Source organism: Ovis aries, chromosome 3, assembly GCF_016772045.2.
Source record: "Ovis aries strain OAR_USU_Benz2616 breed Rambouillet chromosome 3, ARS-UI_Ramb_v3.0, whole genome shotgun sequence".
In the NCBI taxonomy this organism is placed as follows: Eukaryota; Metazoa; Chordata; class Mammalia; order Artiodactyla; family Bovidae; genus Ovis; species Ovis aries.
Window position 1 is genome coordinate 78,305,140 of NC_056056.1, and position 26,437 is coordinate 78,331,576.

The window sequence follows — 26,437 nt, forward strand, 5'->3', positions numbered from 1 at the left end:
TACTTATAATTGGCTTGGAGAGGTTAGTTGAGCTAGTCACACTGTATATTCTGGGTGCCAAGTGACAAGAGTCATTAATAAACACTAAAGGGCTTTGAATGAACCGAAGGATTCACAGAGGACATGGGATGTGAGTGCAGCAGCTGGAGATCTGGTTAACCAGAGAAGTGGGGCTTCGCCACCCCAAGCTAGGGGAACAGGTGGAAAGCAGGGATCTGCCCGGCAGCATCCAGAAAGTGGACAGTGAAGCTTAGGAGCTGATTGAGATCCAACAGAGGGCATTTTACGCTACAGGCCACTGGCAGGGCCCAAAGTCCCAGAAGAGGGTGGCAAAGTGGGGAAGCTCCTTCCTTGTGTTTATAAAACTTCTTCCAGGAGCGGTCCATTTCTAATAAAAATAAGAATGGCTACCCCACTAAAATCTGTTGTTCCTGTTACTACTCAAAATAGTGTTTACGGCAAGTCTGCTGAAATGTCCATTCCTACACACACGGAGCTTGCTACATCACAAGAAAAGCTGCTCAACAACAGGATGCTCTACAGGTAATGAATGGGAGGACAAGTGCAAGACACACACCCCAGGAAGTTCCTACCTAGCATAAAAGGAAACACAAAATGAAAACTACTACTCTCAGGGAAAAGAAACTCACTTGATCTATGGAAGACAAAGACAGCAGGGATCCTAGGATTTGGAGAGCAGGAAGACAGGGACTATCCCACATCATGCGAGACCAGCAGAAACCAGGGGTGGACTGGGAGGTGAAAAGGGGCAAATTCATTTAAGTGGGCAATTTCTTTTTGCTGGGACATAATTACAGTGTGCTATGGAAAAGTTTTACTATAGCAGCAACCCTAGGAAACATTCATTCTGGCAATCCTAAAGGCAGCAGCTTTAGATTTTCTACATCCTCCAATCACCTCTGAAAGATGCAACCACTTTTGAGGAGTAACAGTGATGGAAGAGAAGGGACAGCCCTTCACAACCTTTGGCATGGACACATGGTCAGAAAAGCCCATGGGTGATTTGGGTAAGTGTATCTTCTGCCCTTCTAGTAACCCTCACTGTCACATATCACTGCCCTGAGTGATTCTGGGGTGACATGAAAAGCTAAAGTCAGACAGGCAACCAGGAAGACCCTCCAGAGAGGCCCAGTGTGGGTTTAAAGGATTCAGCCACTGACAAGGAGGTTTATGGCTGGAGCACCAGTGTTTTCTCTTTGAGTCTGCTGTGCCTCTGACTGTATTCTTATCTGGAAGGTTCTTGAGTGCTGTGATCTCAGTGGGAAGCACAGTGTCCACGTTCTTAAAGGATGGAGACAAGTAAACATACATGTTCCATCCCCAGGATTCAAGGACCACAAAGAGCTGTCAGCTCCATCAACCCACTCAGCCACCCAGCAGCTTCACAGTGAGGACTTTTCACCACTCCCTGATGGGGGGTAGTTTAACTTTCTAATGAGTTTATAAAGTCTTTGAGCCATGGTTTCTGGGTGGACTGTCTTCCTTACATCACAGAAAGGGCATTGAGGAAAAAAGCATGGTATGGGAAGCATTTACTCAAATACGTAGTTTGGGAAGGGGGCCGTTAATCACAGAGCCTTCTGTTTCAAGGACCCCAGTAAATCCCTCTAAACATTATTTCCTTCACTTACATTTTTTAAAAAGGAGAGTGAGCTGGAGGAGTTTGGTATTTTCTTACAGCTTCCTTTTTCCTGACTCTCTGTACAGGATGATGTAGTTGTTTACTTTAAGGCTCAGGAGTCAGCCAGCATTGTATAAAAAGCTTTCCCACAAAAAAATAAATAAATAACCATAATAAGACAAACTCCATGATGTTTAGGCAATTAGCAACACATGAACTGGCTTGCTCACGCTCTCACTCCAGGATCTGCTCTTTCCTCCTGCTGCAGCAGCCACACACCCTGGGACTGGGGAAAAGGGAAGACTTTCCATTTTCACAGGGAGATGGGTGGGGGTTGGTGTGAGGGGTGCAGGGGAAGGAGTGGGTGTGGGGACAGTGAATAAAGAAGCTCTTCATTGGTTGCACCACCAACCCTTTGTGAAATTAAATTCCAAGCCTCAGTCTGCCTATCCATAAAATGAGGGGGGGTGATGAAACTGCAGGAAATGTGGTGAGCCAGTCACACCTGAAAGTGGTTATCGTGTTAGCTGAGGCCGCACAGCACGGTGAGCTCTAGCACAACAGCGTGGACACTGCTTGGGTCCCGGTCCCAGTTCAGCTACTTATTAGCCGTGCGATTTTTGGAGAAGGTACTTTACCTCTCTGAGTCTCAGGATACGTCTACCTTATAAGGCCCTTGCGAGGATTATATTAATCAAAATATGTCAAGAGCTTTAAAAATGGTACATAGTAAATGCTGTAAAAATGTCAGCTGCTATTATTTTGGGCTTACAGAAAACATTCTATTAATCTTCGGTGCTGGTGATGGCAGCAAGGAAAGCTATTTTCCACCAGTGGAGGGTATGGGGGAAGGAGGCACGGGAAGGGGCATGTCCCCCACAGAGCATATGTCAGGATCTGGAGAGAACATGTTTGATTCATATAACTGCAAAGCAGTTCATTTATAATATAATTTTGTAGAGAGAGAATAAAGATTTCTATGGTTTTCATAACTCACCAATGAAATGTTTGACGACATCTTCTTGGCTATAAAAGAAGATTTTAGAATGTTGAAAAACACCAAGGTAGTGGAGACTAGGAGAGATTTCTCCCTAAGCAGAGCTGCATGCTACTCCCTGAGAAAGCTCAACCTGTGAAGGGGAGGTCCTAGCCTGGGTTGAAGATGGGCCAGTGTTTCTGCAGATAACCTCGAGACTTCAGCCCCCTCTTGGCCTTGGTCTTGGGAAGGAGATAGGGTCTATGCTTTATCCTTTGAGTTAAACAGACCACGGGACTAGTGGCTACACTTCCTGTCCTTGAGACAGACCTCACTGCCAAAGACAACAGGAAAAACGAGACTTTGGTGGCAAAATAATGATATGTAGACACTGTCCTCAAGCTCATTTTTTACTACAGTGAGAATTTTTTTGAGGCAATATCATTTAAAATGCTAATATCTATAGCAGTTAAGATCTTTTTCATGATCTTGTTCTGCTCTTTCCTTTTATTATATACCTACAGAAGAATATATAAAATATATATTTCAAAGAATAATCAAAACAAACTTCCTTTAGTCATGAGGTGCTCAGTCATGTCTAACTCTTTGGGACCCCATGGATTGTAGCCCACCAGGCTCCTCTGTCCATGGGATTTTTCAGGCAAGAAAGCTGGAGGCATTGCCATTTCCTTCTCCAGGGGATTTTCCCCACCCAGGGGTCGAACCTGTGTCTCCTGCATTGCAGGCAGATTCTTTAGCCGCTGAGCCATCAGGGATAGCAGGTGGTTGCTGGTCTTCAGAAGCTGTTTTAACCCTCTCTGATCGCATCCCCTCCTCCACTTCCCACCAGGAGTAATCACCAGGTAGACCTTCCTGGTAATTATTGCCTTAAACTGCTTTTCTTTATAGTTTCATCATCTCTGCATTTATCTCTAAACAGTACATTGTTTAATGTTTCCTATTTGGGGACTTTATATAAATGCAGTTATGCTGCATAGCTCTTTCTGGGACTGACTTGCATCTTTAGTCTGTGTTTCCTTCTTTGTCATCACCAGCTCTTCTTGTTGAGATCTTAGTTTTTAAAAGCACCCTTTCTTTTAAAAGACATCCCTTTAGTCTCCCTAAAATATCATGACAGCAACTGAACTGATTCATTCTGTTCCCTTGGATGTGGACTGTCTGCCATATTTTAGTAATCTGTGGCCAGTCCCTCACCTTCTGTATTCAAATATTATTTCCATACATCAGAGTGACATTTTTGGTAGATTTAAAGATGGGAGAAATGCATTCAAACCTTCCAAATGATAACCATCCTCCAAAAGGAGGTCTTTTCCCCTTAAGTTCCATATTCTTCATATTTTTTGCAATTTTCTATGTTTCTTCCAGTTTTGTCCAAATGCTCACACTCTTCTCTACTCTTGTCTTTCCTTACCTATGAAGTCTAAATGTCCATTTTTACGGGAATTGGGATTTTAAGTTTCACATCATTACCTTAACCTTTGAACAATTTATGTAGATTTTGACAAAGCCCTGCAACTTAATACTTTTTGCTCCCACGAAAATGTCTATTTGGATCAAATGGGATTTTTACTCATAATCCTGCAAAGTATTAGGGCCATTTCCTACAGATGAGGAAGGAGCATCTGAATGTATGCATTTGGGGCTGAACTTAATGTCTTCAAGATCCAGGAATTAAGGAGTAGCTCAAAGAGCTAAAGAGAAGCTGCCTTTCAGGGGATGTGGATGCACAGGAATCACATGGTTTTGGGGCTGGAAGCATCCATCTATCATTTTAAGTTTTTGGAGGACCCTGTTTGTTTCTGCCCGTGGCATCCACGAGATGCTGACTTCCTGTGTTTACCCAGTGCTGAGGACACTGGGCTCTCTTCAGTTCCCACGGTGATGGGCGGATCCCATCCCCCTCCTGTCCCTCCAGAGGCTAATGTGGTTTAAAGCTGCAGAGATCAGCACTGGGACAGGCGACTAGAGGGAAGGATCCAAACGAAGTAAACAAGCACAACTGCTTCAGACAGGTCTTGCTCCTTGTCACAAAATAATGAGACCACATGGAGCCAATCCCAAAGGTGCTAACAGACTCTCACCACTGTGTTCCTCAAAGATGGATGGGATCCAGGGTTCTTACTCCCGTGACAAAGTCCTTCATATGTGAGTGTCCCTCCCACTTGCAGGAGTATGTGCACTCCTCCAGCCCACTCACAGCACTTCTTCCTCTGACATTCTAAGCTGATTTCTGCACCACTCAATTTTACACAGAATTTTTCATTATTTTCTGGCTCCTCTGTGCTCGTCTTACCTTCCTAGATAGACAAGAAATTCTTGGGATAAAGGCTGTGTCTTTTTCCATCACTGGTGAACCCAGTAAGAAGCAAAAGACATACCAGGTACTGGGGAAATACTGGCTGTCTACTGTTTCCTAAAGCAGGATACTTTGTTCCCTGACTGATGGGATATGTTCCCTGTGTCTTCCTTCCTCCCCCTGTACGGCTCCTCCTGTACTACCATTTTCAACACTTCAGGTCTCAGTGACTCTGCCCAATACCTCTACCTCTCAGCCATTCCACCCAGCAAACCAAGTGCATCTTGCCAACCCAAGGTTTTTTCCTAGTGAATTATTTCAAAAACATTTTATAAAAGTCGTTGGCTTTTGCAAGATGAACAAATCACACCTGCATTTATAATGATTACTTTTTAAAGCCATAGTTTATTTTCAAGTTTTCTTCTAGTGAACCTACTTGTACTTCTTTGTTACATTCCCTTCCAATTTATATACATCAAGAAATATTTCCCATATCTCCAATCAACTCCCTGAGAAGTACAAAACTCCAGGTGAATGAGATCATGGGAGTATTTCAAAATGGATGGCAATGTGTTTCATTTGGTTGCATTTGTGTGGCTTTAGTGTTAATGTTGGTACAACCAGAAAGCCTTCATAAATTAGTGCTTGATAAAGGAAGTTGAATTTAAGTTATTACTTGAAAAACAAAACCGGCATGGGTTGGATAAATGGTGAAAGAAACACAGAGAACAAAGACATCAGCTTCTCCAACCACTCTCATCCTCAGACTGTTACTATGCTGTGTCTTTTGTAAGATGAGCTAAGGCCACAGTCCCTGTCACCACCCAATTCACTATCAGTGGGTCTGGCCCCAACCTATCTGTAGAGCCAGAAGGCTTCAGCTCTAAGAGCCAGGGCTGGGTAAAGAGCTTAGTTCCCTAGCAACCTGCACACAAGTGTTCCAGACAAAATGGATTACATACTGCTGATGAATTCCAAGTGAATATCCTATTGACCCAACAAAGGAGTTAATTTGTACCTTCTGCCACACTAGAGGAGTCAACTAAGAGAATTCTTTTTGTCTATGATCTCTCCTGGCATTCTCTTTGGATTGTCACGGTAAAATAAAATGCTCTGAAGGATTCAAAAAGTGGATGGTTCAACTTCCAATTGCCTCTGAAAGAAAAGAGTCCTCATAATAGGAAGAAGAGGGCCTGTTTTTCCTCTTCTTGCTTTCTGAATACAATTTGGATTGCCTAAAATAATTCCCCTCCCAGCAAGAGTTACTCCAGAGACCCTGGGTAATAGACATAAATAGTCTGATCACTTCACTATACGATAACTGACTGCTGTTTTATTTATACATTGGTCTCTTGAGATTTTGGTTTGTGATCATTAATCCTCAGGAGCCTAATATCCCCTGGGAACTAGGACAAAATGAAGTTTCTGGAAGCCAACTGCCTGGGTCTGCCAGTTCCAGCTGTGTGACCTCTCTTTGGGACCTCTCTAGGACCTCCTACCTAGAAGGTTGATGTGAAGATTAAACAAGTTAATACATGTAAAATGCTTGAAATTAAACCTGGCATTTAACAAGTACTACTAAACAACAGCAACAATAATATAAATTGTTGTTCTTTTTGTTATTATTGATCCAAGGATGACCCTGAAATGGAAGGTGATATTATTACTGATCCAAGGATGACCCATCTCTCTCTTTCTCTCATTTCTTGAATTAGGATGGCAGCCTCCAAAGTGAAACCACCAAGGGAGCAGTTCTAAGATGTTCTTTACTGGAACCAGGAATCTTTTCTTTTCATATTGGGGAGTCAGCCCTAATATGTGACATACATCTCCCACTCTGTACCAGTGGCATGAAGGAGACAAAAGATACAGCAAGAATTCACTGGACTCTTTTGGATAAATAAAAGCACTCAGAAACCACATGGAAGCCAATGTCAAGGTGACCCACTTGTACTACCACAGCTCAAGCCACAGGTCAGACAGTCAGAAGGACAAGCTACCTGACTTCTAGGGACACACAATCGAAGATGTGTTCTTCACGTTAAGTAGTCACACTTCTAAACTGACTAGATTTTACAACTGAGAAATAAAAGTAATATAACAAAGCTTTCATCCTCTAGTTGGGCATAGACATTTGGGAGAAGAGATGGCTCTTGGTAATCTTTTGCTCGATGCCCTCCTGAAACACTTGTGAGACTGACTAGTCAGGTTAAGAGGTTGGGCCATAGCCGTAGTTAAGGACATCCGGACTCAGCTTAGGAGACAGGTAATGTACATTTCCTCCTTATGAAGCTAGGTTCATAAGGGGGTTCAGCTCTACCAACAATGGTTTCTCAATTCTGTTTTGTGAACATTTAGCCAGCTGGTCAGAAAAGGTCTTCCCTATAGGCTAACTTGTCTGGAGAGCCTGTGGGTTACTGTCTATGGGGTAGCAAGAGTTGGACATGACTGAGTGACTAACAGGCTAACAGAAATGTGGCAAAGCTCTCAGTCCAGCTTGGGGGTGGAAGACTTACCTATATAAAGCATACTGAAACTGCTAACTGAACAAGACAGAAGTGGATAAGACAGAGGCTAAAATTATACTGCCTGCTGTGTGCTAGAAACTGTGCTGTGCTTTTATAAGACAATTGTAACACCTCATGGTAGATCTCCTGATGTGGGACCATTAGTCATTGATTGAAAGTGGGTTTGAATTCGGAACCGTGATGCAAAACAATAGTCTTGTGAACATAAAGGCATTGATCAAGGGAGGATCATTTACTGAATTGAACTTTGAAAAATGAACGCTAAATAGAGCACTTTTCATATGATTTTATTGTTGTTCTTTTCTCGCTCATGCATCAGCAAGTTAGTAATGGTCCCATGTATGGTTGCCAATGAGTTGAGTTTTCACAGATCTTCAGAATCAGATTTAGGAATCTTATACTGAAGATAATGTCATCTCCTCTCTTTGTGTCCTTCCCCAATCTTTTATTATGAGCGAGGAAGTCAATGTCCAGAGAAACATCTCAGTCAAGCATCAGCGGCAGGAGCCAGAGCTAGAACCAGAGTGTCTTTCCTCACAAAGCCCTCTTTCCTGGAACCCATGTTCCTTACCAATGAAGAGGGCACACATGAACACAAATAGCCAAATGGGACATAGCTACCCGCTGATAAAACCTTCAAAGATTCAAGGGCCAGCAGGGTTATCTGAAGTACCTGAGACCATTGGAAGAAAAAGTTCAGGTTAAATGAGAAAATCCTATTGCTGGGTTTCCCTAGTGACCAGTGGTAAAGAATCTGCCTGCCAATGCAGGAGATAAGGGTTTGATCCCTGATCCAGGAAGATCCAGCAGCACAGAGCAAGTAAGCCTGTGCATCACCAGTACTGAGCCCGTGCTCTGTAGCCCAGGAGCTACAACTACTGAGCCCACACGCCATAACTGCTGAAGCTCATACACCTAGATCACACACACCAAGAGAGCCACCACAATGAGAAGCCCGTGTAACACAAGAAAGTTGCTCCTGCAGTTACAGAAAGCCCAAGCAGCAACAAAGACCCAGCACAGCAAAAATAAATAGAAATTATATGTATAAAGAAAGCCCATTGCTTAAGCTGAGTAATCTCAAATAGACTGGGTAGAAGCTTCTCCACAAAATGCCCCACATAGAAAATAACAGTCCACTATCAAAATTCAACTTCGATCTAAAAACAGGCACACACACACAAATAATAATAATAAATTCTGAAATCCAATAGATGAGGCTAGATGGGAGGTCTGACATCAATCAATGAGGAAACTAGCTTTGTTTGGTGAACAGGTTAGATAAATTATACCTCTGGTTTTAGATTTCAAGCTGAAACTTTTAATTTAAATTCAAACATTATGAACCCATTGAAATGTGGGCAAATGACACCTTAGGTCACTTAACCCAACTGCCTGCAACCTAAGTTCTTATTGCTAACCAGCCTGGGGTTGTACAATTGATATTTTCCAGAGGATTAAATGCAGTGCTCCACTTCCTTCTCAAGCAGGCCCACCTTCCTGAATGAAGAGAGAAAACTGAACAGCCTATAGCAACTCTTCCTTCAGAAGTTCTCCTCCACCTCCTGACTCGCGGGCTGTTGAAGCAACCTCCACACAGGTAGATACTTTTTATTTTCCCCTTTAATCCAAACCACACAGAGCTGCCCCGCTTTGCTTCTTAAGTCATCACTGCCTATAAAACCTTCAAAGAATCCTTTACTTTCAGAATAAGTTCAAGCTCCTTGTTTCATACTTTAAGAACTCCAGAGCTTAGCCAAACTCTCCTTATGAAGTGGTCTTTCTCATACCCTCCTAAAGTGAGCCCGTTTTTCCAACACAGCACATCATCACTCACCCTAAATTTGGGGTCAAAGTCCTCCCTCCCTCAAACTTGCTGTGTCCTGCTCCTCAAGCTCCCTGAAGTAATTCCTGCTAACTCCCCACAGAGCACGTTCCTCATCCATAGTAGTCCTTCTCTCCCATAGGAGGCAAGCGTGGGGATGGTTGGTCTGAATTCCAGCTCCATCATTAAACTGTGACTAAGGCTCCCCTAGTCTCAGCTTCTTTCCCTCCCCAGAGAAAGGACAATACCTATACTCCATGAGACTTGGGTAAAATTAAAGAAGTTGGTTCTCTCACAAGCCTTGCCACTTAATAGGTGCTCAGTAAGTTTTTCTTTTCTCTTTAGCACATACTACCTCTATTCTGCTGCTAAGTCGTTTCAGTCGTGTCCGACTCTGTGCGACCCCACAGACGGCAGCTCACCAAGCTCCCCCATCCCTGGGATTCTCCAAGCAAGAACACTGGAGTGGGTTGCCATTTCCTTACTGCTTATGTCTACTTTATCATCTGTCCTTGAACGTAAGAGTCCTAGTTCCTGTTATCTCCCAATGGCACCTAATAAGGTTCTAGTACAGAGCAGATTTTCATGGTCAACTTGCGTGTCATTGGAGTAATGTTATAACCCAGCTACATTCCATCCATCTTACTCTTTCTATGGTGGAAAACCTTCCTCAGCGAGCCAAAGTGGTTTCTATTAATGATCCAACTAAACTAGAGACAGCACTCACAGAGAATAAAGGAAACGTATGAGTTTTGAATCTACTTCCATAATTCTATCTCTGCCTAAGTTCCAGGAACATGCCCATTTTAATTATGTAAGGACATATATAATGGAAATCTTCAAGAAATGATATCTGTGTATATATACCTGATTCTACATAGACAGGTAAGAATCATCAAGACTTACTCCAAACTGTCAGCAGAAGTTGCAGTGGCGTTATACTTTTTTTTCCCCCAAAGTATAATCCTTTCTTCAAATGGTATCTTACTTGGAATACTAACATGAGAAGCAGCTGAAGGTACGACTTCTCTGGGTGGACGGAAGGAGGAACGTGTAGGCCCTGTCTTCACAGCACACCAGGGTCTGTGAGTTCAGAGTGTGTGTGTGCATGTGTGGATGCGCACATACACATACACAGAAACTCCTCAGGCACGTCCACAAAACCTAACTCAGAAACTACAGCTTGGCAGAATAAGCAAATCGTGTAGGAGGTGGGTAAACATACTCCACACCAGTGAAAAAACACCTACTAAACAAACATATATACAAGCATATGACGTCAGAGGAATTTAAATCCCGTTCTACAAGATGCCAATGTCAGAGGTTCTGCAAGTTGTACTCAATTTATGTTACAGAAAGAGAGAAGCACAAACAGAAGGAGGCCGTTCTGCTGCATGGCGGTGAATGCTCTCTCTGGGCATCGCTGGGCAGTGTTTTCTGGTTCACTTACCACTAACATCAGCTCCACGGGAAGCCAAGCATTTTCTGGTGACCTGCAAGCCCCCAGATTCAGGATTTCTCTACGGGAAGCCCTTGGATACTGTGAACTTTAGAAATCATTTGGTTAAAGAATATTTAGTGACAACAGAAATAGCTTCAAAATACCATTTGGTGAGACAATTGAAAATATGATTTCAATTTTAAAAATATATGTTTAAACAGATATGCACTTTTAAACTGGAAATATATACACCAAAATGTTAGTAGTCATTAGAACAATTCTTTCTGTTCTTCTACAAATTTATCAAAATTTCTACAATTAACAAATATTCTTTGTCATAAATAATAATAATAATAATAATTATTATTATTATTATTTAGCAAACACCACACAGTATGTAGCATGTTAGTTCCCTGACCAGGGATCGAACCTGAGCACCCTGAAGTGGAAGCATGGAGTCTTCCCTGGACCACCAGGGAAATACCTTACTATTATTGTTTAAAGGCTAAGGCCAGTGGTTTTTGCAGGAGAACAAAGCAATGAATTTACTACTAAATCTCTGGGCAGGTGGCAAGGTGCCCCATGATGCCCACAGCATGATACACAGGGTACCTAGTAGATGCTCAATTAACAGTGACTGAATGGGCAGGTGTGAGGGGCGCATCCTGCTCCAGCCCATTTTGTATATATTCCCTGCACCCATCCCCTATTCCTTCTCTCTCCTCTCTCACAGTTTCAGAAAACAGAAACGCTTCCAGAAACAGGCTGCAAGATTCAGCTACTCTCACCAGCTTAAGGGGCATTTGTTTTTTTTTTTTTAATTCCAATCTCACTGAATCTAGGCAAAACAGAGCTGTCACTCTGAGACCCTTTCTCATGTGTATGACAGCGTATGGAGACTGGGGAGGGAGTTCAGAGGTGAGGATATGTGAGGTAGGGAACTTGGAGAGGAGGGAGGTGATGGAGACAGAGTAACAACAAGGGTCAACAGGACACCTTGATGCCAAGCTGGGTTCCAATACAGACTTGCGTGACTTCTCTGGGCCTCAGTTTTCTCATCCATAGAAGGAAGTGACCTTACTTAAGTCACAGAGATGTCATCACAAATGTGTAGGATGGCTGAGCTAAATGAAATGAAGGCAAAAGTGACTGTCCCATTTAAATGCAAAGTTTCCTTGGAACAAGGAAGTTGCCTGAGGCAGCGGCATCTTGGATTACCTGTACGTTACATTACATTCACACATACACACACACAGGTATCTCTTTGCTCCAGGGGGTACAGGAGCCATAAGGAACTCTACAGCCTTTCCTTTCGTCATGCAGAATGCATCCTGTTATGTCACCTCTGTGAAGCCTTGCTTATGAAAACTGTGATCTCTCCCTACCTGCAGTGGGCACCCCTGGTCTGCTGCACACAGACTCACCCCTCCCCATCACACACACACACACACACACACCCACACCCACACACCCACACCCACATACCCCACACACACACACACACCACACACACACATTCTTTCTCTCCTCTCTCCTTCCTCCCCACCACCTCCTCCATCTCAGTCCCCACCAGCCCTCCACAGGCTTCAAGTGAACAGCCAACTATAATCCCACTATTCTGACAGAAGACCTATCACAAAGTCTTGTAAGGCCCCATAGTGATGTGTACACTGCAGGCCCTCACTGAAGATGTTTGGTTGTCTGATTAAAAGCCATGGCTCCATTGACCAGCTTGCTCTAGGACAGGATGGTCTTTAGAAGTAAAGAGAGTTTGCTGGAGTCTCATCAATTTGGCAATGGCCTCTGCCAATGCTGAGCCTGTACCCTCTACCATAGACCTCATTTCACTGAAATCTGTTAGAAACTATTGAGGCTATCTCTTTTATTGGCAAATATATTGATTCCCAGGTGTCTGCCTGACCCTCAGACCATTTCATGGTACTGAACCTCTCAACATACTCTTGCCAGACACTTGTCAATCCTATCAAAGCCTCTTCATGCACTCCGATACCACACTGCCTGGGAAGGCATGCTCTAGTACAAAAGAGACCCATACTTCATTCTCAGCTCTTTTAGATTTTATTTGACATAGTTAACTCTTTAAAAAGAAAATCTACCGGTGGCCTAATTCTTACTCTGCTTTTTGTTTTTGTGTTTGCTGCTCTTCAGAACTGACAGTCATAAGAGACATCCGAGTTCCTTGAAACCACAATTTTCCCCCTGCATCATCAACACTCCTTTCCCGGCAGTTTTCACCCCCTGCTCACACAGCTTATTAAAACTCATTTGAAAAATATCTCCAGTTGCTTTTTAAGGATTTTTCCATCCTGCATTTCCCCCAGGGCAGCAAGGAAGGTTGGATGAGGGAGATTCTTTAGTTCACTCTCTGTTTCCTCCTTAGCAACTCACACTGATCAAGCCCTCCATGAATCTTCTTCCCAGGCCTGGCAGGAAATGCCAAAGGATCAGGGATGGGGACAATTACGTAGAGACTCTTATTTTGAATGAGAAAAAAAATCATGACAAATTTACTCAAGTCAGGTTTTGTTGGAAGAGATGATTTCACAAGGGAGATCATACTCAGCAGCTCAAAATGCCTGAGAATTTTCTTTCTAATAACCAGAAAAACAAAAGCAAAAACAAGCCTACCCCTCAGTGGCTCTCCCATCCTCAGCCTTCCACGGATGAGGGAAGGTGGAAGAGGCAATTCCTGAAATCATGCCTCCTCCTAAGCCCTGACATTAAGTAGCCCATAACTTTTAGAGCCCAAAGAAGCAGGGTCCCAGTATTGCCTTTCCCCCTCTACCAATGAACATCTGATTCTGCAGATGCAGGAAACCTCCCTCTTCATTTCCCCAACATCCTCCCTTTCTTCCTCTCCTTCACTGCAGTTGTTAAGCCATCAACATTTCCTTGGGAAAAGCAGGACACACACTGAGGTAGGAGTTCCAGTGCTGGAACAATCACAATGAAAATGAGAGTAGGAGATCAGTTCTAGTCTTCATAAGCATCTCTTTTCCATCATCCTCTTTACAAATGCTACCCCTGCTTAAAGGTCCAAGTTAGGTGCCACCTCTTCCAGGAAGCCTTCCCAATAGCCTTTGGCAGAGCTTCAAATGAATCACCTACAGAGCTCCACTAGAAGAGTTACCGTGCTGTAGAGTATCACTTGCTGCTTATCTATCTCCCCACTAAACAGCAATCTTTATGCATTCAGAGTTAGTATGTTTTGAGTTGTGTAGCCTCAGTAATGTCTAGCATACATCAGATGCCCAATAAATACGTGTATATTCACTGAATTAATTATAGGCTTTACTGCAGTGGGTTGCTACGCCCCCTCCAGGGGATCTTCCCAACTCAGGGACTGAACCCAGGTCTCCTGCGTTGCAGGCAGATTCTTTATTGACTGAGCCACCAGGGAAGCCATATATTTTTTAAGCAAGAAATTATTGTGTGTATGAAAATATTAAATATGCTGTTAATCTAATATCAACCATTAAGAATAAGTTTAGAATATGAAAATTTTAGTTTCTCATCCATACCAACAGCTAGTACAATGCTTATAATTCTTTATGGCTATGTCAAACAAATGCAAAAAGGCAAAATGGTTGTGTGAGGAGGGCTTACAAATAGCTGAGAAAAGAGGAGAAGCTAAAGGCAAAGGAGAAAAGGGAAGATATACTCACTTGAAAACAGAATTCCAAAGAACAACAATGAGAGATAAGAAAGCCTTCCTCACTGATCAGTGCAAAGAGACAGAGGTAAACAACAGAACGGGAAAGACCAGAGATCTCTTCAAGAAAATTAGAGATACCAAGAGAACATTTCATGCAAAGATGGGCACAATAAAGGACAGTAAAAGTATGGACTTAACAGGAGCAGAAGATATTAAGAAGATGTGGCAGGAATACACGGAAGAATGATACAAAAAAGATCTTAATGACCCAGATAACGAGGATGCTGTGATCACTTACCTAGAGCCAGATGTCCTGGAGTCTGAAGTCAAGTGGCTTTAGGAAGCATCACTACGAACAAAGCTAGTGGAGGTGTGGAATTCCAGTTGAGCTATTTCAAATCCTGAAAGATGATGCTTTGAAAGTGCTGCACTCAATATGCCAGCAAATTTGGAAAACTCAGCAGTGGCCACAGGCCTGGAAAAGGCCAGTTTTCACTCCAATCCCAAAGAAAGGAAATGCCAAAAAATGCTCAAACTACTGCACAATTGCACTCATCTCACATGCTAGCAAAGTAATGTTCAAAATTCTCCAAGCGAGGTTTTAACAGTACATGAACCAAGAACTTCCAGATGTTCAAGCTGGTTTTAGAAAAGGCAGAGGAACCAGAGATCTTGCCAACATCTGTTGGATCATCGAAAAAGCAAGAGGTCCAGAAAAACATCTACTTCTGCTTTATTGATTATGCCAAAGACTTTGATTGTGTGGATCACAATAAACTGTGGAAAATTCTGCAAGACATGGGAATACCAGACCACCTGACCTGCCTCCTGAGAAATCTGTATGCAGGTCAGGAAGCAACAGTTAGAACTGAACATAGAACAACAGACTGGTTCCAAATAGGAAAAGGAGTATGTCAAGGCTGTATATTGTCACCCTGCTTATTTAACTTATATGCAAAGTATAGCATGTGAAACGCCAGACTGGATGAAGCACAAGCTGGAATCAAGATTTCCGGGAGAAATATCAATAACCTCAGATATGCATATGACACCACCCTTATGACAGAAAGCGAAGAGGAACTGAAGAACCTCTTAATGAAAGTGAAACAGTGAAAAAGCTGGCTTAAAACTCAACATGCAGAAAACTAAGATCATGGCATCTGGTCCCATCACTTCATGGGAAATAGATGGGGAAACAATGGAAACAGTGACAGATTTTATTTTCCTGGGCTCCAAAATCTCTGCAGATGGCGACTGTAGCCATGAAATTAAAAGACGCATGCTCCTTGGAAGAAACGTTATGGTAAATCTAGACAGCATACTAAAAAGCAGAGACATTACTTTGCTGACAAAGGTCCATCTAGTCAAAGCTATGGTTTTTCCATTAGTCATGTATGGATGTGAGAGTTGGACCATAAAGAAAGCTGAGCACTGGAGAATTGATACTTTTGAACTGTAGTCTTAGAGAAGACCCTGGAGAGTCCCTTGGACTGCAAGGAAATCAAACCAGTCAATTCTAAAGGAAATCAGTCCTGAATATTCATTGGAAGGACTGATGCTGAAGCTGAAGCTCCAATACTTTGGCCACCTGATGTGAAGAACTGACTCACTGGAAAAGACCCTGATGCTAGGCAAGATTGAAGGCAGGAGGAGTAGGGGATGACAGAGCATGAGATGGTTGGATGGCATCACTGACTCAATGGACATGAGTTTTAGCAGGCTTCAGGAGTTGGTGATGGCCAGGGAAGCCTGGCATGCTGCAGTCCATGGGGTTGCAAACAGTCGGACATGACTGAGCGACTGAACTGAACTGATGTCAATCTTGAAGAGCACAGTGCCTTTATAAAGTAAGAACTGTGCCCAGGGATTTTCTTTTTTTTAGTTGTAAGAAGGAGGGCCTGAGAGAAATGAGGCTACTCTCTCTCAACTGGAGTAGGAAGTCTTTTTACCTCCTTCTCATACTATATGTTTGCTACACAATTAAATACAGTTTTGTAGATTTTTCCAGCTGTTTCAGGTGATTCTAGCATCCCAAAGAGCATAGGGAGAATTCCAGTCAAACACACTGGTGTGAATTGATTGAATTTGATTGAAACTGAAGTTACTGGCTTAATTTGAGGGCCTTCTGCCTTTTCTCACAAGCACTAGAGCCATTTCATTTGCTTTTTCCTTCTAGATCCCATGGAGAATGATCAGAGCACAGGAGTCAAGGACAGGTGGGCTTGGCACAGAAAAGGCCACAACAGTCTTTACCTGTAACTTGGTCATTTAGTGGGCTGTTATAACCAGACCTGACATCACAATTGGCGCCAGAGGGTTTACACAATCATTGCCATTGGTCACCATACCAGACTGGGGACCCTACGCACTTCCAAGTCCTTTCAGGCAATCTGCGTAGTGCATGGCCTGAAGTCATGTGCAGTCTCTCAGGAGCTTCGCAAAGGAATGCTTTTGTAGGGGCTGTTTCTTCTACATACCAAACAATAAAGGCTCACCTAAAAATAATTAAACCCTGCTTAACACCATTTCTGCTCTCTGTGTCATAATTAAGCAAGAATGAAAGAAATCTTAATAGGATTGTAAACAGGTCTTGTGTTCCTTAATCATGTGTTAGAGACTTAGTCAAAAACAAGTTTACGAAGGCTCAGAAACACCATCCTTTCTTTTCGGGAAAAGCTAAACTAAAGCTGTGCTGTACTATGGCCACTGAAGTCAGCTCCACTCCCACCCAAGTCCTGCTCCCGCCCTCCCCACTGCAGGACCTGGATCCAACTCCTTCCTCACCTCTGGACTCTAAGGATCACCCCCTCCTCTGAGTTCTCCTGGCTTGAACACCTCCACCCAGAATGTAACTACTCAAGGCTGTTTGCTGTGGAAGGTAGTACAACCCCCTCATGCCTTATTGAGTAAAGTCCTCCACTTGAGAATCATCTTCCTTTTTGCTGATAACTCCACATCCAGAACCTACCTCAGAGTCAGGTGAACATCAGCTATTCTTTAAAATCATGATAACTGGTTGCCATAGGAAAAGCCACATTTTCTAACCATTAAGCTGGGAGGTTATTCAATGATTCCTCCTAAGATTTTTTTCACTAGTAAGCTAAGGTCCTTTGGAAAGATTAAACTATGATTTGCTTTGGAAAAATTAGATGAACACACTATCTGTCATGTTAAGTGAGATGTGCCATGGTCAACTGCATGGTCTGGGAATTGCTCCTGTAACTGTGGCCACCTGACATTGGCCTAGGAAAAACCTCTGACCTACAGAGGTAAGCCCCTTCTCTCCCCAACCTTACCCTCAGACACTCAGACACCAATTTCCATGTCATTTGGTCACTGTTCTGCCACAAAGAAAACCCATGGTATCATTAGATACCATTTTCTGCTTCAAGAGCAGTCACATAATGAGGACCCTAGCCTTGATATTCTAAATGCACAGAGAAGAAAACTGCTGACCCTAAAGACATCAATCCCACTCCTCATTCACCAACACTGCAAGGAAGCAGAGCCTCCGCTGGCTCCCCAGGTCTACCACGTACAGGTCCCTACACAAGGTCCCTACAGCTGGACTGGACCTCTCTTGGGATGTTGGACCTCTTGGCAATGTGTCCAAAGAAAGCAAGCTAGTGTGGAACCCTGCTAGGAAACCAGCTCAGATAGTAAGAGATAAGGCGCAGCTGCTACGGGTAGGGGAAGTGGGGTAACACAACATGGTATCAGAGCAGTCCCCACTAAACTGGAAGTCCCAGAGGTGAGATGGTAGCTCGGCTGCCAATACCAAGTGTCTGGGTCAAAGACTTACTTGTCTGAAATCTGATTTTCACATTGGTGCAAAAAGCAGAGCAGAGGAGAGAATTTAAAAAAAAAATCTCCCACCCCTCCATCTCTGAGAGCAACCAGCTACTATGTATGAGGCCCTTGATAGGCACCATGGAAGATAAAGAAATACAGGATAAGTTTCTCATTAATTCAGAATTATTCTCAGGCGGAGAAAAGAGGAAAGCTGACCTCATGACTGACTCCATAATGTGCTTGCAGATTATTTTCATTTCTTTACTGCCACCTTCTGGTCTCTAGGCACCTACATGGTAATTTTAAAATGCTACCTTAAATTTGTGATTCATGATGGATTTTTTTTTTTTTTTGACCGTGCCACATGGCTTGCAGGATCTTAATTCCCTGACCAGGGATTGAACCCCTGGCCATGGTGGTGAAAGAGCCAAGTCCTAACCACTGGACCACCAGAGAATTCCCCATATGGCATTTTTAGTACTTGCTCACACCCTTTACCTCATACGATGGTACACAGATTAGACATAGTTCAGGTGGCCTTTATTCTATTTTCATTTGATCTGAGGGCAACAACAAATTTAAGTGATTTGCCAAGAGACAAAAAGTTAGGAGCAGAGCAAGGATAAACCATGCCTGCTGTTTTATCCAAGGAGCAAACACCGGGGTTATTCATTTGACTTTCCTTGTCCAGCTACATTCATAAAGACTTCCATAACCCTCTCATTCCTTCACAAGTACACCCTTGAGTGGAAAATCCCTTACTCTTAAAAAAGAGAATGCTGTTCAAAGACTCCCTGATCTTTTCAAGGGTAAAATCCATTCCATTTTACAAGGTCTCTGATAAAAGAATGTAGGGGATCTGTGATTGATTTTTAAGATTTTATCTGACAGGCAAAATACTATAGCATCCTCCAGCACAACCCTCAGATGGCATCCACCAGCTTCCTCTTAAGCATACCTTGGTCTGGAAGCAGCAATAGAGCTGGGTTAGGTACGGATGTTTTCGAGCCAGAGCCAAAATCCGCTTCTCTGTCATCGTGCAGTCCACATCATCATCCTGAAGGATGACATCCTTCTTTAGGACCTTCACGGCATAGACTTCATCTTTGCCTTTGAGCTCCGCCAGCATGACCTATAATTACCCAAAACCACCCCATAAGTCTATATATATAGGAAATTAAAAGAAACCCAAGTCAATACGAAGTGCTTTGAAAACTAACTCATTTTATCTTTAATTCTAAATAGTATTGTAGTATTTAAAATGTAAAGACTATCCATCCTGATACAGCTACTATAATTTATTTGCTTTTAATCTCTAGCACTGTGTCCAGGCAAAGAAAAGTTCAATGCACATTTGTTAAACAAATTATATGAACATATTAATAATTATTTCATATGTTCATATAATTTGTCATACTTGCAATGAGTACAACAAGTATAGCATCGATTTTTTAATTGAACATTATTTCATAAGCATTTCTCTATATAGTCTCCATCATATCATGGTTGCTGATACTCAGTTCAAGTATAACAGTTTATTTAACCATGTACTTCAAACTAGTGTCATCCAATTATTAAGTATTATATAAATAAATTGCTTTAGGTGGTTTATACATACAACTTTTCTTTCTTTGAGATCATAGCCTTAAGATAGAAAATCTTCAAAGTGAATTATAGAGTTAAAAGTGTACATTTCCTGACTTTCAAAAAGGATATACTATATAATCTGCCACTAGTAATGTAGAAGTACTTTAGTTTCATGTACATTCACTAATGTTGGTACGTTCACATAAAAAGCTTTGCTTCTGTAATGAGTGTGAAATGTTTCCTCAATGCTATTTTAACTTGTAATGAAACTAAAAATCTTTGTTTTCTATTTTCTTTTTGTGCGAATTATTGTCCTCTGTCCAGTTATCTACTGTCTTATACCACCACATTCTTTAGGAATCCTTATGAGCTTGGTATATAAAGTTACTACCACTTTAATTTCTGCAAAGGTTTTTCTAAGCCTGCCATATGATTTTCTGCTATTTTTTCTATTGAACAAGGTCCTCTATTTTTTGTAGTTGAATCTGTCCTTGTTTACCTTTATGATTTCTTCTACAGCTTTAAAGCTGGAATGTGATTCCTTCTCCAGAGAGTGAATTAATAGCTCTATTTTCTTAAAGTTTTCCTATCATTTGATATTTTTGCACTCATTTCCCTACAGATGTGACAAGATTTTCTCCCATTAAATAACTCGTAAATACAGTATTTCAGTCATCAGAGCTAAAGAGCAGTAACTCAGAAGCTTAATGAGGGCATTCAGGATGTTACCCTGAAGATGTTTGTCACCCACATACAATATAAAGTTTTAAAACTGGCTCAAACTTTGGCAGCAACTTTTCTGAAGAAGCAACCCAAATGCTCCCAAGTCATCAAGGTTCACATCCTGCTTACATCCTGTGGAAACCTGGAGCCTCTGAACCTGCTTCTTTCCTCTTGAATCTTGCTCAGAATTAAACCAGGTCCTGCTTACATTCCAGAGTTATGCCATCAGAGGACTGGGGTCTGCTTCGTACATAACCAGTCTCTGAAGAATTTGATTGCTTCAGCCTTTGCTATTAGAGTCAATCCCATCAGTGACTTTTGCTATTAAGTCAATGCCACCCATAGTCTCAGGATGAAATGTGGCAGGTAAGATGGCTGAGAACCAGGTCTCATCCTCTGGGGGCTCCAGAAAGCCATTACCTTTGGAGAGAAGTGGAGCAGGTCTATAGCTTAGCCTGCAAAAGTCCAGGATGCATAAGGGCATGAGATCCCTGGGAGTTCCCAGAGCCAGGCACCTGGCTCCAGAGCATGGCCACCTAGGAGGTCCTAGAAAGGTGACGCCCATTGATCCCAGGCATGGCTTTGTGATAAGCAGGGAATAAGCAGGGGTCTGAGCTGAAATGTTATCCAGTTTCCTAGGTTCCCTGCTCTTCCATCTTCTAAAATAAACTGGGGTTATTGTGTCCATCTCATCCCACCTTCAGAATGCTGGCTGGTCACCATGAAGGCTTTAATGGGCACACTCTGCACCCATGCCCCAGTTCACTGTGTTGGGCTCAGGGGAGCAGGAGAGGAGAAGGGCTCCGGGGGAAGTGGCCCCTGATCAAAGACCTGAGATGCCTGTGCTCATTCTCTCGCCACAGGCGCAGGATAAAAAAGACACTTAGTCAGTGCCAGAAAAGTCACTTAAAATAACATTTAATTTACAAAGTAATACACTCTAAGATTTCCTTTGAGCCTCAAGTTCACTCAGGGCAGAGATGCTAGAATTAATTTCCAAAATTTTTGTAATGAATTAAGAAAACAGAATTTCAGATGGATCTCTGAAAGGAAGAAAGCTCTCATGACTATTATTGATAATGGGAGGCCAAGCACACATAAAGCAATTTAAACTGCTCTGAGTGCTTTCTTGCCCGCTCTCTCACTTGGTTCCTGCTCCTGTTTGACAAATGAGAACAACTGAATCCCAGAGAGGTGGAATGACTGTCCTATAGTCCTGCAGCCCATGAGCAGCACAACCCTGGTTCCTGTCTCCTTGGCCTCAGGCCATTCTCACTCAACCAGGAAGGAAAACATAACCAGACCAGGATGAAATGTTCATCACATTTTGGATCAGACCAGCAGTTCTGCCCTTGCGTGCCACAGACCTTGCCGAAGCTGCCTTTGCCCAACACCTTGATGAAGTTGAACTCATCCAGGCCCAAGCGCTTGGCCTGGCCTTGCCGGACTTCACCATTTTCACCCAGGCTTGCCAGCTGACCATCGGTGGATGATGCCGCCCTGTGCTCCTCCCCTCGATTGTCAAATGACAAGGCCTTCCGGATGTTGTTTTCAAGTTCTTTTATTTCTAGGACCAAGGGTGACAAGATATGGCATTAGTGCGCACCTCACAAGCCCTTCCTGTTAGGATCTGATATTCAAAATGTTCCCCCCTGCACCACGACTCTCAACCCTCCCTCTGGTTCTTCACAGCAACAGACGCAGCGACGCACTCCTGTAAGTTCCTCCATTTGCTCTGCACACTTTCACTGGCACCTAATTAATGCACAGCAAGGCCTAGGAACACAAAGAGAAACACGGTCCCCGCCAATTCTCTCCTTCAGATCTGCCTTTTATTCTGGGACGGGGCCACCTCTCTGAAAGCCCCCTTCAGCCGGTAGCCTGTTGCATTGTTCTAGGTGTAGTGCAGGAATCCTGGCCTCCCAAAGGCAATAGGGATCCTTCAAGTTTCCTTTGAAAAGTAAAACAATGACTAATGGAAAACCACTGTCACAATAATTATTGGTGAGGTAATTATTTCAATAACTGGAACTAAGAAACCTTTACCTTCTAAGGGACTTTACTTGGCTTTATTGCTGGGTTTATTCTAAATACCCATCTTCCATAAGGTTATTTAACCAAATGAGCAGTGGGCTTATCGTTAACAAAAGAATTATGTCCCTAGAGTGACATGTTGCAAATTTATCTCAGATGGGGCAGGAATTCCTCAGCAGTTTCATAACTATGACACAGCCTTGTGCTGCTGCAGAGTATGTGACCTGAATTAACCTGGGGATGATAACGCTGGGTGACCCTTTGACCTTTTCTATTTGAGAAAACTGTTAGCTATACATTCACCAAGACATAGGCTCCTTTGTGTAGAAGTGGACATCTCAAGCGTAATCCAATTTTAAAAGATGCTTGTGAATAACTGGGATCACAGGAGGGAAACACAAACTATTAACCTTTGGGAATCAGAATCAAGCAGGAGTGATCAGCTGCTGCTTGACATAAAGATAGCTTCAGCTCCTTTACAGAACGGAGGCCTATGAAGGCTCCATGGTCTGCAGGCTTGACTTCTCTGAGATGTGCAGGGGAGAGGTGAGGACAGCTTCCAAGTCTACAGACATGCCCGTGCCAGCACCGCAGTTTTCTATCACTTACTCTTAACTAAGTATAACTTTTGCTCTCAGCATAGAGCTTCTACTCATAACTTGCAAGCAAGTTTATTAAGTGAATTTTGGAAAACAGAACTTGGATGCTGGGGATATTAAAACTTGAAGAAAGTATCTTTCTATGTGTTCTTACAACAGAGAGAAGAGGAATTGTGCCTTATTTCAGTTCGGCAATAATGCACTGTCTTGCTAAGAAGGTTTTCACATCTATTTGTCCTCACAATACGGCTGGGAAATACTGTACCTTCACGGACGGGGGACAAAGAGAGGTCCTGAGGGGCCTGGTGTCCTGCCGAGGCTGGACAACAGGCTGGGCAGGAACCAGGCCTACAAACCTAGTTGCCTCATGCTTGCCTGGGGTTACTTTATCATATGACTCTGTCCCCTTGAAGCTCTCAAAGGAGCTCTCAGTCTTAAAACAGCAAAACCTGAAAATGCCCACATTGAACAGGGACAGCATCTGCTTGTTTGGAGGCTCCAGGGAACCACTGGATTATTTAGGAAGGGCTCAAGCCTCTTTTGAAAGGAAGCAGAGTATAAAGGTGCAGAAAGTTAATCAGAGAAGCATGAAGAGGGACTCAGATCAATTATTTTGTGACTTCAGGACTGGCATACCCCCTGCAGTTGTTTTATTTACTTCTAGGGAAGAAGGGCTGGGTTGCAGTGATGACCTCCACAGAGGGTTCTATGGCAAGGTTTCTAAGAATGGGGTCCCTAGGCCATAAGGGGTGACGTCTTGCCCTTACCACTGACTTAGTTCCTGACCTTTGGGCAAAACTTTTTAACTCTCTGCCTTACACTTCTCACCCTGTAACCTGGGGACAGTAAGGGAGCATAGACAGAGAGTTGGCTTGAGTGTAGAATGAGGATAAGGAAGACAAAAGGGGCTATAGAACATCAAGGCACTATTGTTCTGACTTGTTAATAATTATCCCTGTTCCGCAGATACAAACATCCCTTGCCAGTGAGATCTGGTTCTGGTTACCAGAGGGGAAGTTCTAAAGTGTATATATCCCTCCTCAGTCTTGGCATCCTTGGATACTTGAAGAATTCAGAAACCTTTGATAACTTCCAGCATATTCTGATGGAGAAGGAGACATCCTGAGCTGAGCACTAGAGGGGAGTCAGGTGCGGAGCTGGCTTCTCGCAGGCTTTGCCAGCTTCACCTTACTATGCCCACCCACCCATCTCCAGACTCCTGCCCTGATCGCAACTTTTGGGTATGATGGTGAAGTTCAGGGAGGAAGGAAGTCAGATTCAACTCAACTGAGTGGTGCTGAGGGGGCTGGGAGCAGAGCTGGGCAGTGTGGTGAGAGAAGGGCTGTGCTCTCTGCCTCTCCTGCACGTGGAAGCTGGAAGATAGGCGAAAGAAAAGAACCGCAGCTCCCCATCTCTCTCACTTTTACCCTTGCCTGGGAGTGATGTCAGGGTGGCAGAGCCATTCAGTGCCACACTCTCAAGACTTGGACTCCTTGGCCCTTGCAAGGACGGAGCTCAGAGGTAAAGAAGCAAATCTGAGGGTCTCACCTTGGTCACAGGGAGAGGTGGGGGCAGACTTGGATCGATCTTCCTCAGACGGTGAGCTTCCAGAAGCAGGCTGCGGGGACTCAGCACCAGCAATGAGCTAGAGAGAGGGAGAGAACGAGGGGAGAAAAGAGTCAGAAAGGAGATGGGGAGTTTCCCTAAAGTCAAAAGCATCAAGATACGATGCCAGGGGCTGTAGCAGTCCGTGGTGCACAGTAGCTTTTGCTGAATTGATCATCCAAAAGCAGAGACTCAAGGTTGTCAATTAAAGGAAAGAAAACAAGTGATGTCAGCTTGTTTAATTTTTATTCTACCCAAATACAACTGACCTTTCCAAGCAAAGCTCAACCTTACCCCTTTCATGAAACTTCTCTTGCCTACCCAAGCAATGGCAGTTATCTCATCCAGAGCAAGCTTGACAGCTGCTTGGTATTTATTCCCTACCTTGTTCAGCTTTATTTAATTTGGGATCTCTACTCAGGTAGCCTGTAGGTTCTCTGAAGGCTAAGAGCCTCTCTAGTATTTGTATTGCTCCTGGGGATTGCACAGAGTGATACACATAACAGAAGCTCAATCAGCATCTTCAGATGTATCGATATTTGTTGGCAATCAGGAAATTTCTAGCCGGATGTCCTCCATGAAGTCTATTTCTTAGCATAGATGCTGGTATATTCATACTAAGTTCCGATTAAAGGCAGAAGTTTGCACTCAAGAGATCACAAGCACTTCTGTTCCCCTTTACTCTTGATCTACTCACTGTGCACACACGTCATTCCTGGATGATCGGCTGCTTGCAAGGGACACTATGAAGGTAACTCAGGCTCCAGAAAGCCTGATGCTCCCACATAGAAGCTCCCTCAGCTTCTGGCCAAGGGTACTGGTCTCCCATTCTCTAGTACTAACTCAAGGTACTACTTGGTTTGCTTGACTTTTTCCAGCTTTTGCATCAGAAGCAACACAGCAATAAAACTGTCAGGACTGAAGTCTCTTAGTCTCTGACTCTGCTCCTTCCTTATTTTCTCCATGTTGGCTTCTTAGCAGCAGGATCTCCCAAATCCAAGACAGACAGACAATGCCTGGTTACTCTCGTTACAGGCCATATAAATACAGGGGAGGGGGCAGGTATTGAGTTTTCTCTGAAATGTTCCATGACAGTAAAGATTCCAACTCAGTTTACTTCTCAGTTCAGTCACTCAGTCGTGTCCGACTCCTTGCAACCCCATGAACTGTAGCACGCCAGACTTCCCTGTCCATCACCAACTCCTGGAGTCCACCTAAACCCATGTCCATTGAGTCGATGATGCCATCCAACCATCTCATCCTCTATCGTCCCCTTCTTCTCCTGCCCGCAGTCTTTCCCAGCATCAGGGTCTTTTCAAATGAGTCAGCTCTTCACATCAGGTGGCCAGAGTATCAGAGTTTCAGCTTCAACATCAGTCCTTCCAATGAACACCCAGGACTGATCTCCTTTAGGATGGACTGGTTGGATCTTCTTGCAGTCCAAGGGACTCTCAAGAGTCTTCTCCAACACCACAGTTCAAAAGCATCAATTCTTCGGTGCTCAGCTTTCTTTATAGTCCAACTCTCACATCCATACATGACTACTGGAAAAACCATAGCCTTGACTAGACAAACCTTTGTTGACAAAAGCAATGTCTCTGCTTTTTAATATGCTATCTAGGTTGGTCATAACTTTCCTTCCAAAGAGTAAGCGTCTTTTAATTTCATTGCTGCAATCACCATCTGCAGTGA

At 43.3% G+C, this 26,437-nt stretch overlaps 1 protein-coding gene across 9 annotated transcripts in view; it reads right to left on the minus strand.

Moving 5' to 3' along the window:
* The window catches only part of PRKCE (protein kinase C epsilon), a 545,410-nt gene that overhangs the window by 154,651 nt on the left and 364,322 nt on the right, over positions 1-26,437 (minus strand). For all 9 annotated transcript variants that reach the window (XM_042246226.1, XM_060412211.1, XM_004005978.5 and 6 more), the window contains 3 exons: positions 24,689-24,785; positions 21,875-22,074; positions 19,156-19,329 (listed from right to left, as the gene is read on the minus strand). In XM_042246226.1, coding sequence (XP_042102160.1) covers positions 19,156-19,329; positions 21,875-22,074; positions 24,689-24,785 — 471 coding nt within the window. The remainder of the gene's footprint in view (positions 1-19,155; positions 19,330-21,874; positions 22,075-24,688; positions 24,786-26,437) is intronic.